Source organism: Protopterus annectens, chromosome 16.part0 (genome assembly GCF_019279795.1).
Source record: "Protopterus annectens isolate FY-2018-M chromosome 16.part0, PAN1.0, whole genome shotgun sequence".
Taxonomy (NCBI): Eukaryota; Metazoa; Chordata; order Ceratodontiformes; family Protopteridae; genus Protopterus; species Protopterus annectens.
In genome coordinates, this window is record NC_056750.1 from 796,549,763 (window position 1) to 796,566,644 (window position 16,882).

The 16,882-nt window shown below is 37.5% G+C and overlaps 1 protein-coding gene across 1 annotated transcript in view; it reads left to right on the forward strand.

Annotated features, from left to right (window-relative positions):
* Positions 1 to 1,480: 1,480 nt before the first annotated feature.
* LOC122790842 (lipocalin-like) overlaps positions 1,481 to 16,882 on the forward strand; it is a 64,915-nt gene continuing 49,513 nt past the window's right edge. The window contains exons 1-2 of the mRNA XM_044058480.1: positions 1,481 to 1,642; positions 12,977 to 13,116. Of these exons, the coding sequence (XP_043914415.1) occupies positions 1,556 to 1,642; positions 12,977 to 13,116 (227 nt within the window). The 5' untranslated portion in view covers positions 1,481 to 1,555. The remainder of the gene's footprint in view (positions 1,643 to 12,976; positions 13,117 to 16,882) is intronic.

Below are 16,882 nucleotides of genomic sequence, written 5' to 3' on the forward strand. Positions count from 1 at the left end.
TGCTGATTGACCAGCTCAACCAGTGTGCCCGGTTGTAAATCCCAGACTATACCAATGGAAAAAGGTCCGGTCACCCGGACTTTTTTCCGTTGATATATTGTCAGTTTTTATTTTTACAGTGGTTTTAAAAAAATAAAATATGTAGTCCGGACTCTGGACATACGAGAGACAATATGGAGGGAATACGAGGAAAATCAGGTACGTTATTTAAAATTAAAGACACGTACCTGATTTCCCTTGTATTTTCTCTATTCAGTCTCTCTCCTAACTGCCCCAAACTTTTTTTTTTTTTTTTTTAATTAAAAAACGAAAAACTGAGCAACGGAAATCATTTCTCCGTTGCTTACTTTCCCCAAGCACTGATGTACTGGGTAAGCATAGGAACTCAAGTCCCAAACGCATGCGCAGTATATCAGCTAAATCAACTATGAGATGTCCAGTGGCAGAAGGACAGCAAGCCGCAGTTATACAAAGACATTTAAGAAAAGTATTTTTTTTCTTAAATAATGTCATTGTATAATAGCAATAACCCACGTCAGGGTAATGCTAGACTTACCCACGGTTGGCTTTGTCTGGCCACTCGAGCTTCGCAAGTGACCGAACCACGCCAGCTGTGGGTAAATCTAGCATTACCCACACCGACGTGGGTTATTGCTTAATTGTTCAATGTGTTATTTAACAGACAAAGCCAGAAGGCCTTTTAAGCATCCTGAAAAAGAAATGTTCAGCCAAGGTCATGACCTGTATTAACATTGAATAAAACACTTTCGCTTGAAGGAAATATTAGCATCTTCAGCTTTTACCAGTTTAATTTTTCACCTAAAACATTGTCTTCATTTTTTTGTGTTTGGTTGGAGTTTTGAAGTTATTAGCTGCTTAAGTGGGATTGTCTTCATGTCATTTCGCCGTTAATGAAAGGCACGTGTTGATATTAGAGAACGTCTTATTCTTTGTTTCTCTTTTCCATTTTCAAATGCACATGGTGCTTCTGCAAATGAACAATTTGTTCTTTGATGTGCATCATGAAATATAAATCTGGAACGATACTGAATGGATAGAGTGTATTTGGAAATGCCTTTTACTTAAAAGTTCTGGACGAATACAAGTACATCTAACAGACCACATATTACAGTATACAAGGTAAATAAAATATGATGAGGGTAGTTTCAGGTGAACCATAATAATGTTGTCTTTGTGTTATCACTGTAAACAGACAGTAAATCAGTTATTTTCAATGTGCATTTTATTGACTATGGGACATCTGATGCATGTAACATGCAATAAACAGATACATATTTAGGTCAGAGAAACCCAAGAGAGTAAACTGAAATTTAATTACAATAGCATTTTTCTGAGAACTGCAAACACAGCTTATGTCATGCCCACTTTCAGTTAAGGTACCTTTAAGGAATGGGGTCACACTGAACCAGTGCTGTGATTTTTGGATTAGGGTCATGGGATGGTAAACATTTCCTGTAGCCTAATAAATGCACCACAGCCAGCTGTCAATCATAAGCACTTTTCTGAAAACTGAACTCCTTTTGCAGCTGGAGCAATGAGGCTTCTCTCAGCATGTGTGGGACTACTTGTAGTCTATGTTGTAGCATCCTCCCAGGACTTGTCACACAAGGACATGACAGAGGTATGTCTATGAATTCTGCAAGTATTAAGAAAGCATAGTTCTATCACAGCTTTTTATAAAAGTGAGAAGAATTAAATGGTATATAGGCAAGGGTTTTACTGTTTTGTTAAAAATTAAATTATGCTAAATCCCACCCAGCACAAAGACTAGGTTTTTTTATAATCCCTTATTTATTCTGTCAGTTTCGCATTCTCCTTCATGTGTACATATTGACATGTCATCCACTTTCACTTTCCTAAAACTGTACATCATTTTATTCTTTGTGTAGAAAAATATACAAGTGCAGCTGTTCAGACTTGCTTTCCTCAAAGGTTAATAATGTCAAGCAATTTGTGTTCTTAATATCAAAAGTCCAAACTACAGAGCCTTGAAACAAGTAAATGTAATTGTGCTTCCAATAATTATTTACTCCTTTACTGGGAACACCGCTTTCTATTTATTTCTTGTAGAGTTCCAGTTCACTGATGTAAAACCATCAGGATACCTCTCAGTTGTTCCTGATTTTCAGGAACATCCCTGATTTTGACTCAAATTTTACCTCTGTCCCTCTTAATCCTTGATAAATTTGGTGACTTTTGGAGAAAATGTTGTGAATTACACTTAATTAATAATAATGATAATTAGAGTTATAGATTTTACTTCACAACATGTGTATACATTTGCATTTTCTTATTCTCTCAATATCTCATGTTAACACTAATATTTTAAAAGTGTCCCTGGTTTTTTTTCCTTGATGCTTTCTGCTATTGTCCATGTTTGGTTGAGAGCTATGGCCATCAGCCCCTGACTTGTGAAACGTATTTAATATAAAGTGTGTGATTGCTGGGATATATGGGTAATGGAGTTTTCAGTAAGCTCAGAGATGGTAAATAATGATATGACTGGGTGTAAGGAGTGTAATTCCACACGAAGATTATGTAAAGAATAACTGACCCCTGGCAGAAAATGCATTTACTAGCTTTTTGGGTGTTTTTTTGGCTGTTATTGTACTCGGCAGGTTTGGAGATAAAACTGTGCACACTATGATCCTTCTTTACTACCATTTGCTAATTGTGGCATTCCATACATCAACATGGTTGGGAGGGTAGCCTAATGGTTAAGGTGTTTGCCTTACAAACACAAGGTGCAGGGTTTGAGTCTTACAAGGGATAACTGGCTAGGCTTACAATGGCTCGCAAGGGCAGTTAGCCTAATACCAACCTTTGAACCTATACTGAACTGCTAATTATTGCCAGCAATTAAAGTATTGTGTTTCTGCTGAAATTAAAAACCAGGGTATTACTTTAGTTTAGAATCCGCTATATCTTTTCTAGCAATTAATGGTAAACATTAGTTACCTGGTTAGTGACCCCAGTAAAAACTGTAGCATCCTGTGCTGTAGAGATATAAACAACATACAGCAGGAACAGGTTTGTTCACTTTTTCCATAGTAATACTTTTGTGGAACAAACTGAGACATTGGGACATATACTTATCATAACCACTGTAAGATTTATACGCATGCATGTGGCTCAGATTAAACATTCCCTCGAATCGTCATTTCTTCCTCAGTGATAGAAGAAGCAGCAAGCATAGGTCTTAATTCATTCCCCCCAGTGGAGGTGCCTTGAATTTGTACTCCAGCTTCCAATGGGTGTGACCTGAGCTTTTAAAAAAATGATGTTCATAGCTGCAGAATAAGTGCTACTAGAAAACTGTAGATGGCAAACTATTCAGCACAAAATAATCTTTACATTGGTTGCATTCATTTAATTTTATGTCTTAAAGCTGATTTTATAAGACATAATATATTTGACTTTTGTAATGTTATATAGACAGTTTCTAATATCTCAACCATTTAAGCAACACAAATACTGGCAACAGCATTTTCTTCATACAGCTGTGAGCTTTCATATGATCCTAAGTAGTTCTGTCACTTGATTGTTGAGACAGTTATTACAACACAAATAATGTACAATTAATGCTCAATATCACTTTAGCTGCAACAGTCAGACGTCAAATATCAATACAATAAATAATGTCATGGTATAAGCTTTAACATGAAATCTTATACCTTGCATGTTAGAATGGTTTTGGAATTAACTTAAATATGAACAACTAATTTGACACCTACAGGTGTCAGTAGGCTGGAGATGTCACTAGACTTCAATGAGTTAAAGTTACTTCAGATTTGTAGCAATGGGCATACATCCTAACTAACAATGACTACCAGATGCCATTTCCAATCAACACTTGTTTAGTTGTACAAATGTAGAACCTCGTGCTTAGAACATTTAAAAGGATTATAGAATAAGGAGAATGTCAAAGAACAAGAGGAGGAACAACTGCAGAAAATAAGAGAATATTTGGAAAATATGCATGAGTTTAGAATTAAGAAATGTAAATGCTTCTATTGCCCTCATAAAATCACAGCGTACTCTTTTGTAATGCGTTATCTGCATCAAGACTCACCAGCAACAGTTACATTATATTACTTTCTGCTTACCTCTGGATCATCATTGTTATATTAGTGTTCTGAAATGTTTGCCTCCAAATCACAAAAACACAATGATCCATAACTATCAATTTTCCCACCACCCTTGTCAGTCTTTTATTACAAATACTTTATAATCATGCTTAAAAATTAAAATGGGGCTACATGGAGCTGGGTCTGACAGGTCTTCACCCTATTTAGGTAATACAGCCACAATAGCTTTTTGGTGCTTCCTTCCTTTTAAAATACTATTAAACTCTCAGATCTTTATCACATGTCCTCCCTAATTTCCCACGTTCCACAGAAATACCATCTGTTCCTGAAAACATAACTGTAGAGTGATTTTGCGTCACCATTTTTATCCTCTCTTCGCCTGTCAACTATTAGCTGTTCAGCCTCATCTGCCTCTAATCTTGGCATAATTAAGTCTTCCATAAATATTACCATTTATGCTCTTTCTTGGTTCCAGATTCCTATGCTTTACACATCTTCATAAAATTTCTGAAATCTCTAATATCTCTATAGGATCCCTGGTTATTTTTCTTGTCATAGGCTTCCTAGGTTTTGATAGAACCCTTTCTACTTTCTGTTGCCCAAGTCATTATGTTAAGTACTAATGGCTTTTCTATCCATATTATCTTGGAATGTAAACAACCTTACAGGTATAGACAAAGAAGAGAGTATTGAATTACCTTAAGAAATACAGAGTACAAATAGCAATGCTGCAAGAGGCACATTTGAAAATAAATTACTACATGAATTCAACAAAACAGATTTTTGGATGGATATTAAGCAGAATATCATTGACAAAGGAAAAGGAGAGTAAATAATACCGATTGCTAGATAGGCTCCAGTAGTGATAGAAGAGGAAAAAAGAAAGTCACATTTGTGGTAGTAAGGGGCTATTGGCACAAGAGGGTAGTTATACTGGCATGTATTTATATTCCACGAAAAACTGCTATTATGGAGCTTAAGAAAATTTGGGGAGAAATAATCTGTTTACTACTACTTAAAGGTGGGTGGACTTGAACCTTTTTTGTAATAGTAAACATATCAGGGGAACCTTGAAGGGAAAATATAACCAAAGAGAATAGACTTCTTAAGGCATTTATGAAAATATTTGATATGGAAGACTAATTCTATTGTAGGAACTCAGAATTTACACATTATTCCAAGGTAAAATAATTGTGCTAGACTTGATAGAAGTTATATTTCATAGGAGCATGTGCATTTAGTCAAAAGCTTCAGTATGCATTCAATAACTATTTTGGACTATGCCACAATAAAAACTTGATAGAAATGCAAGGTAATGAAGAAAAAAAATGAGACTTGGCACCTTCTCACTTATCTGTTAAAAAGAAAGGAAATTAAAGAATGGGGTAGTGGAAATGATTTGAGAGTTAATAGGGAAGACAAATTTCTTCAGAAGTGACAGCTACAGAATGGTATAAAATGAAAATGGAGTTTAAAAACAGGATACTGCAGTGTTTGTATTTTCTCTTTTTTTTTTAAGAGTATCCTTAACAGCAATGTTGTCCGCTAGAAGGAAGGAAATTAATTTAATTGTACCATGTATATTTTAACTGTATTTGCATCAAAAATGCAAAATTGTACCAAACTGCAGCAATAAAGTAGGTGAGATATACATTGGATAATGCAAAGTTAATACAAAAGGGTAAGCTCTTAAAACGGACTACCCAGTGAATGTTTTGCTGGTAGTGGCACACTTGTTAGTCATCACCATCACTATGACATAAAATGGAGGAATGACATTAACTTCATCATATTACCTTCGGCCTGTCCTCACAGCTGACTTGTAAGGTCCCTATCCTCTCTTCCAGTAGATGCTTCTATGCATGCATGTATGTTGATTTGTCACTATGGTAATTACAAATATTTAAATGTACCTCTCCAACCATACCAAATTCCTCAGTATTTCCTAGTTTTCAGGGCAAAATAATGGGGTGCCATGAATTCCCACATGGCCCCTTCAAATCCAGATTTTAGATGACTGTCCCCCACTTTAAATCAAGTCATTAACTGTGCCCCAAGCTCTTGTCTCAGATTTTTTAAATGAAAAAGCTGTGCAAGAGAAAAGGGACATCAGAAACAGAGAAAGTAAGTGTGTGTGTGTCCAGTAGTGCATGTATGCCAGAGTTTGCAAATGCGTGTATGTGGCTGTATGCTACTGCATGTATATATGTTAGTGTGAGTGGTATGCGAGTGTATGAGTACGTGTGTGTATATGATTGAACACAAGAGTATGTGAAAGAGAACAGATTATGATGGTTTGGGCACATGTGTAGAAAAGCAGAAGACAATTTGATGAGGAAGATTTGGGACAGACAGGAATAAGGTAAGAGGAAGCGAGGACATCCAGCAAAGAGGTGGATGGAGGGTGTGAAAGACAGTCGGGCATGAGTGTTGAAGAAGGCAGGAGTGTGGCACTGAATTGAGAGAGTTGGCTACAGTTAACATGATACCCCGACCCCATGTAGAAAAAATGGGAAAAGGGGGGCTGATGATGTGCACAAGTACGCGTGTGTGTGTGTGTGTGTGTGTGTGTATATGTGTATATATATATATATATATATATATATATATATATATATATATATATATATATATATATAGAGTGAGAGTGCGAGGGAGTGCCTGTATGCGAGTATGCGTGGGCATACACGAGTGTGTAGACGCTTCAGAATTAGACTCCTACATAAGGGAGGTTACTCCAGAGAACATTATTTTATTTTAAAGCATATATACCTCTCAACTGTACATATTTTAATTTTAAACCATTAATATACCTCTCAAATGTACAGATTTTTGCAGAATTTTGCCTCATTTTTTTGGTCTGTTCTCAAAAAGTGTGGTTTTCTGGCAAATCACTGAAGACTGAAATTCCTAAATAATGACATGCATTTGAGTTTCAGACTTAATTTCCTTCAGAAAATGCATACCAACACAAATCCTGTTATTCTAACAACTTTAGGTTTATAAGAGGGATATTTAAAATCTGTCCCACCATTATTTACTCTAGCTAGATTTCTTGCCCTAAGAGGCCGAGAGGTATTTACAGCTATTCAGGGAAGATAACTATTCATTTTATTGCAATATCCCTTTCTTCAGTTAAAAGAAAAGCTGCCAATATAAAATTCAGCAAATATTATTCAACAAATGCATTTATTTATTTTATGTATCTTTGTTTAAAGTCCCACTAGAACATTTCCAGTGGATGCCTGGGGGAAGAAGCTCCATTTGCTTACATTGCATTATAAGAAGGTCTAGTTGAACAGACAGTAGCTAAATTTATATTTACATTTATACACACACAGTTGTTACAGTTATGCATTCTAAGATTTTACAGACGTGGAAGTTACTAAAGAGAAAATCCACATTTAACTTAGTGGACTGTACAGGCAGCAGTTATGTATAAAAAGTGTTTTGTCATTTCAGTGAGAAGCTGAGAGTATGTATTTGGAGAGTATCGTATGGTGAACACAAAGTCTTAACCTTGTGATGAGCATGTACAGGACCAGGATCAGTTAAGATGTTGTTTAAGCAGTGGCTTCAAACTACTGAGTTTGTCAGTTTTATTTGTGTGTGGATAGCATTCCAGAGTTTAGCAACATATTGGGAGTACAGAGAGTCTCCTGCAACATTTAACCAGTTTGTAAGTAATAAGAATTTAATAGAGTGTAGGTCCCCTGCTGGACAGTAGGGCAGTAATAAATTTTGTAGTGCAGGGCCATTTTCTAGATGATGAATGAGTTTGTGTGTTGTAGTTAGTTGTGAGTATGTTAGGTAGTTGTGCAGTTCAAGCCAGTTTAATTTCTTTGAGCTATGACAATGGATCCTATGAGACAGACTGGTGGCAAATTTAGCTATTTTATTTTAGCAGGAGTCACTTCTGTGCAAATTCATCCTATCAGGAAGCCAGCTCTTTTTTCACTGTGAAGCAGCAACTTCAAATAATTCTAATAAGCCATGCATGGGAGGGGTGATGGTTTTGACCACAAAAAACATTTTGGCATGTTTAGTTCTGCTCAGACAACACATTTTTTTCTGAGTAACTGTCATTATTCTGTTACATCTCAATTATCATTACACAATTCTTAGCTAGTAGAAGTTATTAATTTTTTTATATAAATGTATTTTTGCCCAAGTCTTAAATAATAATTCATTAAAGGTGCTTACCACCATAGCAGGCTGGTAATTCGCCTCAGATGCAGGTGAGAGAGACTGCTGTGGCCAAGCTGGTTCCTCAGACCACTATTATACCTCTCAACCTCCTAACGAAATCTGGATAAAGCCTCCGCTGAAAAAGAACACGTGTCCAGTCAGACTTTTCCAGTAACCAAATGTAAAATAAATAAATAATGGTGGGGCGAGGACCCAAAAGTAGGGACAGACTTTTAAATATTGTTCGTATAAACTTAGAATGTTGTTAGAAAAACAGGTTTTGTGTTAGCTTGTTTTTATTTTTTTTTCTGAAGGAGATTTATTGATTGACATTTGATTACTGGCAAAGTCTAAATGGGTAGAAGTCCATTTTCAGAGAAGGCCTTAGAGGAAAAGTGCCAAATTATTACATAACATTTTAATAACAATTTTACAATCTTCAAAAATAAAACAAAAGCATCTGTAGTTTAAATAATTATAACAAATTAGACAAAGATATAATATCAAAACATTGGTTAAGAATAGATACAAGCTATATGACAATCATTTAATATTTAGAGAAATTTTAGTTTGTAGAGAAAGAATCACCATTTGAAGTGAAGGGGAAAATAGGGTTATGCAATATTTAGAGAGAAAGTCAGGGAAGAGAATGTGATAGCAGTAAGAAAGCAAGTGAAGAAGGGAGAGTAAGGAGATATTGAGAATGAAAATGTATTTGTTCATATTTAGGAATATAATTTATCCTAGTTTGGAGCAAGAATAGAGCCAGATTTTAGCTATTAAGTCTTTCATGGTGGTTTTGAAAGATGGGAGGGTAGAGACCTGATGGATACAGGTAAGGAGTTCCAGGCCTTAGCAACCTTGCATGAGTACAGATAATACTCGGCAGATTTGCAATGTTTGTAGACCAGCAGGTGTTTTTGGTCACTGGACTGCATTGACCGACTGGAACATAATTGTGCAAAATACTTTTTTAATGCTGGACAGGAAGATGGATGTTGGATAATTAGTTAATATTTTGTAATTTTTGTTACATTTCACGGTGTTATTTAATATTAGTGTAGCAATTACTTCCTTTTATAAAAATAAAATTTGCATTTCAGTTTTATACAAGTTCAAATTCAGACACAAGTTCATGTGTTCATATAAATAAAACACAATTCTGGTTATATATTGTGTTAATACTTTGTCTGTTCTTCAATTTGCATTTTGAATGCTGTATCCCACAATTCTATGGGTGTGTTTGGGGTTACATAATTATGCATGTACATTTTATGTTAATCAGTGTCCACATTTTTGGACAGTTGGACCTACTTTTCATGGGCCTCTGTCCAAATTTTTGACAATTCTAGGTTGAAAGGTATGACACTGATTGCCCTTAAAAAATCTTGGTAGTATGAAACTAGAAAAGGCAAACTAGTAACAAGTACTAGCGACAAAACTGAGGGTCATGCTGTTCAATGCTAGGAGTTTAAACCTCAAAATGCACTCTCTCGAGGCACTCCTCAATATGGAGAACATCGATATCTGTGCAGTAACGGAGATCATGAGTCAAGGCTCAAGACAGCACCACCAGCGACTCCAGGCTACAACTCATACCACACATTTTGGCTGCAAAACCCGGAGTGAAATACAATGGGAGGAGGCATATCCATATTCATCAAGGATAACCACACCTCCAGACTGGTTGCAAAGTATGAGGTCTCGAAGATCATCCAAGTGCTACTGACAATGGGCAAAACTGCAATCCAGATTGTAGCTTGCTACAGATCACCATCCCTGCCCCAGGACACTCACTCCTTGTTCCTCAAGGTACTGGAAAACATGAGGGTCCAACCGAACACCCTTATACTAGGTGATTTAAATTACCCAAACATCAACTGGGAAAAAACAAGTGGGTTGTCCTGTGTCAGGCAGCCCCCTGCAGTCGGTCGATTCAAAAGTCGGTCGACCTCGGGCTGATGTCGCTCCACCCGGCGTGTCACTGTTGAGTCGACATCACTCCATGACATAAGTACTAATACCTTTGCTCAGTGCTTTCTGGAATACATAAACTCAAATGCCCTGGAACAGCTTATAAACACCCCCACAAGAGATAACAATATACTGGACCTGGTCATCACCAACATGGGCGACAAATGCTCCACACCTGTGGTAAATTCCTCATGGTCAGATCAGACCATAAACTCATCACCCTAGATATCCACATGCCACCCTCAAAACCACGGTGAAAAACTTGAAAAACTTCTCCAATGCGAACTTTATACTACTCAAGACAGAGGTGGCAAACTTTGTTACTCCCACACAGAATTGTCAATATCATTGAATCTGCTATATCCTACACAAAAGCACTCTACAAGCACCTACATGAGTGCATGCATCGTGCTATCCCAAACCAGACCAAGACCCACTCCTAAAAAAAGAAGAAACCAGTCTGGTGGACCCCGGCCATAAATAAGCTCTATAATAGAAGGAAGAAATTATTACAAACAAAGAGTAAAAACCCAGGAGTGGAGGGGCTCCCTGACCAACCTTAGCAAAAAGCTAAGAACCCTCATAAAAACCTCTAAGGTGAACTTGGAAAGAAAAATCGCAAGAGACACCAAAGACAACCACAAAGTATTTTTTTAGCTATGTCAAAAACCTAAATAGCAACTCTCAGATCTGCTCTGAGCTAGAGCATAATGGGTCAAAGTTCACGGAACCAACGGATATCGCCAATATATTGGCAGATAGGCTCAGCGCAAACTTCACCCCACCCTCACCCCCTAAAGGGCCCATATCCATACCAGAAGATTGTGCTGCCCCTAAAATCAGACACCCAGGTGAAAACAGCACTCTCCAAAGCAAAAAACACAGCATCCATGGTACCAGACAGCATCCCAGGCTGCATGTTACATGAACTCCAAAACAAATTGATTCCTCGCCTTAGTACCATGTTCAACCACAGCCTCACCTCAGGCTATGTGCCCACAGAGTGGCGCACGGTAACAGTTATCCCACTCCACAAAGGGAAGTGCCGCCACTGACCCTGGGAACTACCGCCCCATCAGCCTGACGAGCCTCGTCTGCAAGACCATAGAGTACATCATCATGGAACTCAATGACATTGGGAACCTACAAACCCTAGCCCCCACCCATTTTGGGTTCGTAAAGGAAGGTCATGTCTCCTAAATCTGGTTGACTTTTTCGAAATGGTCACTAAAGCAATAGATGAGGGAAAGGTGGTTCACACAGCCTACCTTGATCTTGCAAAGGCCTTCGATACCATTCCTCACTCGGGAATTATAGACAAACTCACCAACCTAAATATAAACCCTTACGTTACAAGATGGGTTGCTAACTGGCTCATGGATACAACCCATTCAGTGGGAATAGGAAACGCTAGATCAGACTCCAAACCTGCGACTACTGGAGTACCACAGGATTCAGTCTTGGGACCCCTCCTGTTCGGTATCTACTTCTCTGTGAACTTTGCTAGCCACAGTCCATCTGTGTTTACTTGTACCTCAGACAACTGCAAACTGGTGCTGTAATTGAGACTCCTACTGATGTAGACATCCTTCAAAAGGGTCTCAGACAAAATCATGGCCTCAAGCTAAATGCCAAAAAGTGCATTGTCATCCCTTTTGGGAAAAAATAAGTACCTATGAATTACAACATTGGTGGCCCACTAACACAGAGTGTGATAACAGGCCTAGAGACTCAGGTGGATAGTAACCTCTCCTTCGATAACCGCATCGCTAAAATGGTTAGAAAATCCTTCTACATGGCCCACCTTATCACAAAGGGGTTTGCATGTAGGAATAAGGAAGTTATTGTCCCCCTCTACTCATCACTCAGACCCATTATTGAATGTAATTGCCTCATTCGGGATGTATCTTACAAGACATCTGCAACAACTGGAGAGGCCTCAAAAGTACCTCACAGGGAGAGGAACGGGCCTTAAACAGATGCCCTACACAATGAGGCTAAAAAAACTCAAACTGTACTCTGTCGCGTACCGGCTACTCAGAGGTGATCTCTGCCTGACATACAAGGCTATGTCAAACCCCGAATTGCTAGAAATGCTCCACGTAAGGAAAATCCAGTCCACCAGAGCTACACTCTCAAGGGACATAAACCTGACAACAACAAACAGGACTTGTTGGAGAGACAGATTCGTATCCCAGAGACTCCCCTTGCTCTGGAATAAGGTCCCCATATATGTGAGGCAGTACGCCTCATTAGCGCTCTTCAAGAGGAATCTTGTTTTGTGAGTGGGAAACAGGAAATTCACCCTGGGAATCACCTCTGTGGCCCTGTTCGACAGAGGCGCAGGTAACTAAACCACATGGGAGGGAGGCGAAAGCAGAAACATTTTGGCTAGGCTTAATTATGCCCTAGGGCCAAATAGCTTAGTATCTGCCTATGAACTTATGAACTTATATAAGTTAAGAAATACAGCATTCCTGCTAACATGTACATTTGTAATACATGTATACTTTAATAACTTCCTGCTAACATGTACATCCTGTTTGTTGTACTGGTCAGGCTGTTACAATAAGTTGCCAGCTACATTCAGTTCATATTTTAGTATTTTTAAATTCTTTGTTTTACAAACATACATTTCATTATTGCCAACTTGCAGCCTACATAATGATGTGACTGCTGTTATCAGATGTTCTTTGCATTTTCAGATTGAAGGACAGTGGTGTGGCGTCAGGGTAGCTTCTAATATGAATTGGTTTGATAAGAAAAAGGATGATATAGATATGTGCAAAGCACAATTTAAAATCACATCATCTGGAGATATAAAGGAGACAAAATGGTCTACAAGGTAAGTGGACTACAAATGATCACCTTATTGCATTCGGATTACTTTATTCGTTAGTATCCCAGTTAATGTACTGTAACTACTTGACAAGCGAGTGGCAAAGTAGTCAACACTGGTGTGTAACTGTGCTTAGGTCTCCAGTTCAGTCCTTGCCTAGACTGCTTTCCATGTCTTCCCTGTACTTGTTTTTTGCTGACTGCACTAGTTGTTTTAATTTATATATTTGAGATAAAAATGAGTAACAAGGTCACACAGACAAACTAATCAGTAAAAACAAGGAAAAAATTAGCCAAGCTAGACTTTCCACTGTGTGATTCCTTAAAACCTCTTGCATTAGAGCTAACATGGGATATATGCCAATGACCATTTAATGACATAAGCTGCTTTAGCTATATGGCAGTTCTCAATGTCCATGACTTTTTTTTACCTTTTTACATTTATGGACAAATTCAGACTAATAAAGCCAAGCCCCACTAGCTGTGGACATGCGTGTTTCAGCCTTATGGCTTTGTCAGCACAACATAAGTGGAATGTTTGGCTAACATTTGGAAACACAGGGTTGTCATATCCAGCTGGTGCCCATAACTATTAGGGTGTCTGCAAAATATCCCAACTAACAAGGAGTAACAAGGTCACGCAGACAAACCAAACTAAGAAAAATCTAACCAAGCTAGACTGTCATCTGAAATATATAGCACAGATAATTTGATAAGTGTGTGTCTGTGTACACGTCATTCAGGATTATTTTCATTTGCTTGTACTTTGACTGCTGGGAAGGATTTAGCTCCTCCTTGATCCTGTACTGGGTTAAGCAGGTTACCGAATAATGAATGGATAACTCCCAAGGGTATAGAGAAAACAGAGGTGCCTTTTAGGAACTAGAAACAGTTTTATCACTAATAAATGAATGGAATAGTTTTATTCAGTAAACCCTACCTAAAATCATCCATGTGTGATATAGAAAAGACGATTTGCATTAGAATTATTTTAAGTGATACTCAAGCATAATTACGTAAACAGCTCAACATCTGGTAGCTAAAATTTGCAGCCATTATCCTTTCTGAAATTTCATTATAATGGAGATGGGGGCTTTGTGATCAGACAAGGAAAAAATGCAAACCTTATTATAAGAAAGTTATGGATGTCAAAAACTTTAACTGTAGAGCAAAGAGGAACCTTGATGTCCATGTCAAGAACATGCAACTACTTAGTTACAAGTGTAGACAGAGAATTACAGTTTTGTAGCACATCCATTCACTGCACTGCTGACTACAGAAAAGTAAAGTGTCCGAGCATGCAGAGTTTATCTTTGAAAGCAGTTGAACACTTTGCACTGCTAAACACAAAGCAGCCAGAAGCTAAGTGACTCTCTGATGGGCTAACAGCTTTAAAGCTGTTGAGCACTTCAGTCTGCCTTTTAATGGATGACAGCAAAGCTGTTTTAGTTTCCCACCACTGTTCTGTGGTGACTACTCTGCATGGTATATGATACAAAACTATAACTTATCAGGTCTGAAAGCCATGCATACCAATAACTTGTTATTCACCTCTATCAGAGAGGTGCATAACAGCACCGTCTTACACCTGATTTTAGATCACACTGTGTGCCTTGCACTATCATGTAATTATGCAGCAGGAATTCAAGTGGTGATGTACATGGTTAGGGCACTGCCCAATCCACATTCCAACATCTACAACAAAAATGGGGGGGGGGGGGGGTGTCCTCAGTCTTTCATGCAAAATGTTTAATACAAAATGAGCAGCTCAGTGAATATTGGTCTGGTCACTGTCACTGTTTTACATAGAAAACAGTCTGAGTAACAGTTACTTTTTATTAGTGTTGCATGACATATGCTTATAGTTCATGCCACTAACCCTATGCCATGGGGTATGATTTGTTTCCACATTCAAACATGCGCTCATAAATAGTTTAATGGAATGTTAGTTTGCAAAGCAGGGCAGTGCTGTGTACCTTATATACATATAATGCACAGCATGCTCAGGAGAGACTTCAGCATCAACACTGTGGGCCATAAATCAGAAAAGCATAACAGACCTTTAGTGAAAACTTCCACGATTGAAAGAACTACAACACAGAGACACCAAGCACTTCATTTAATAAAATTATTAGTGCCTTTGCTCTCAGTACTTCCTTAGACTAGTACTGTGGGCACACAGGCTTCCCCTCTGCACCTTGGACATGAATGACATAACCATGCACAGCAAGTAACATAGCTGGTATTTGTTAAAACTGGTCTCTGTAGATATATGTATACATTGTAACTGTGTCATATTGTTTTATTCCTATTACAATTCTTAATATTTAACCTTTTGAATTGCTGTTAAGCTTTATATTGAAATATCTGCTGTTTTATTACTATTTTTAATTTGTTTGATATCTTACAGTATTTCTTGAGGCTTCCCCCCTCAGGACTCCGCTGAAAATGGGCCATGGACCAGTTGGACTATCCTGGTGAACAAAATATAAATAAATAAAATAAATAACAGCATTCAAGGGGTCAGTAGTCTACAGCGGTGACCACTAAGGATAGGTTAGGTGCACTGTAGAAACCTACAGAACTACATTGTTGTCACTCTACCTCCTCCGACAAGCTAGCTGCTCATCTGCATTTTACATGAATTGTAAGATCTATAATGTGTTGCAAACTACAATTAAAGCATGGATTCCTACCATGTTACAGTCCTGGCAAGTTGGAAGAATGTATTGTGCTGAAGTGATGTCAAAGTCATGTCATGCATATCAGCTGATTTCTGAAGGTACTGCTTTACATCTGTAGTGGCAGAACAATATGGGCAGCAGTCTGATATACCATTTTATGCAGATTCTCCTTGTATCGTGTTTGTGTCTGTGCATGTGTGTGTGCATCTGTTTCTCTCAGTGTACGTGCTTAACTGCTACATTGGGATAATTCATGTATATAGTGCTGCACCTCCGTGGAAATTGCAAGCTATTTATCCATAGGTATAAAAATGTACAAGCACAGGAATCTGTCTAGTTCTAACCTCACCAACACAATTAAAAAAACAAAAACCAGAGAAACTAATGGTCTTAAAACTTTGCTAATGAGCTCAGTCACAATAATTCTGAAAAAGATCAGGAAACCCAGGTAGCATTCCAAAGCAACAAGCGATCTTCAGTAACAAAAATCAGAAATATTTTTATTAAACAGATCAGCTTTTATACACTTAGAAGTAGGTGTGGGAAAATATACGTATTGTTTAATTTTAAACCGACCTATTCAAGGTAAACAACATAAACAGGGCTATAAAAGTACATTTTACAACAAGTACCCACCCCACACACTACTAGTAATTAGATCAAACTAAATCCTAGTTAGGGAAAACACTACCTATTTGCAACCCACATTCCCAAATCAGGTATTAAGAAAAGCATAACATACACACAAGACTTTTAACTAAAAGCACTTTTGGTTAACTAATGCAATAAAGCCTTCATCAGGTCTCTAACAACTAAAATCATATACACAGGTAGATAAGTAAAAAAAAAGTTAACTAGATTGATACAAGAAAATACAGCTAACTAACCATAAACGTTATCTAACTATATCACCATAAATATATATATATATATATATATATATATATATATATATATATATGTGTCCAATAATATCTAATATGTATCAGTGTGCATAAAAACTAAATAAGCTCAGAAAAAAATTAGAAAATATTTTTTTACAGCTCAGAGAAAATGTCAGCGCTTTGCAGTTGGAAATAAAAAAAAATC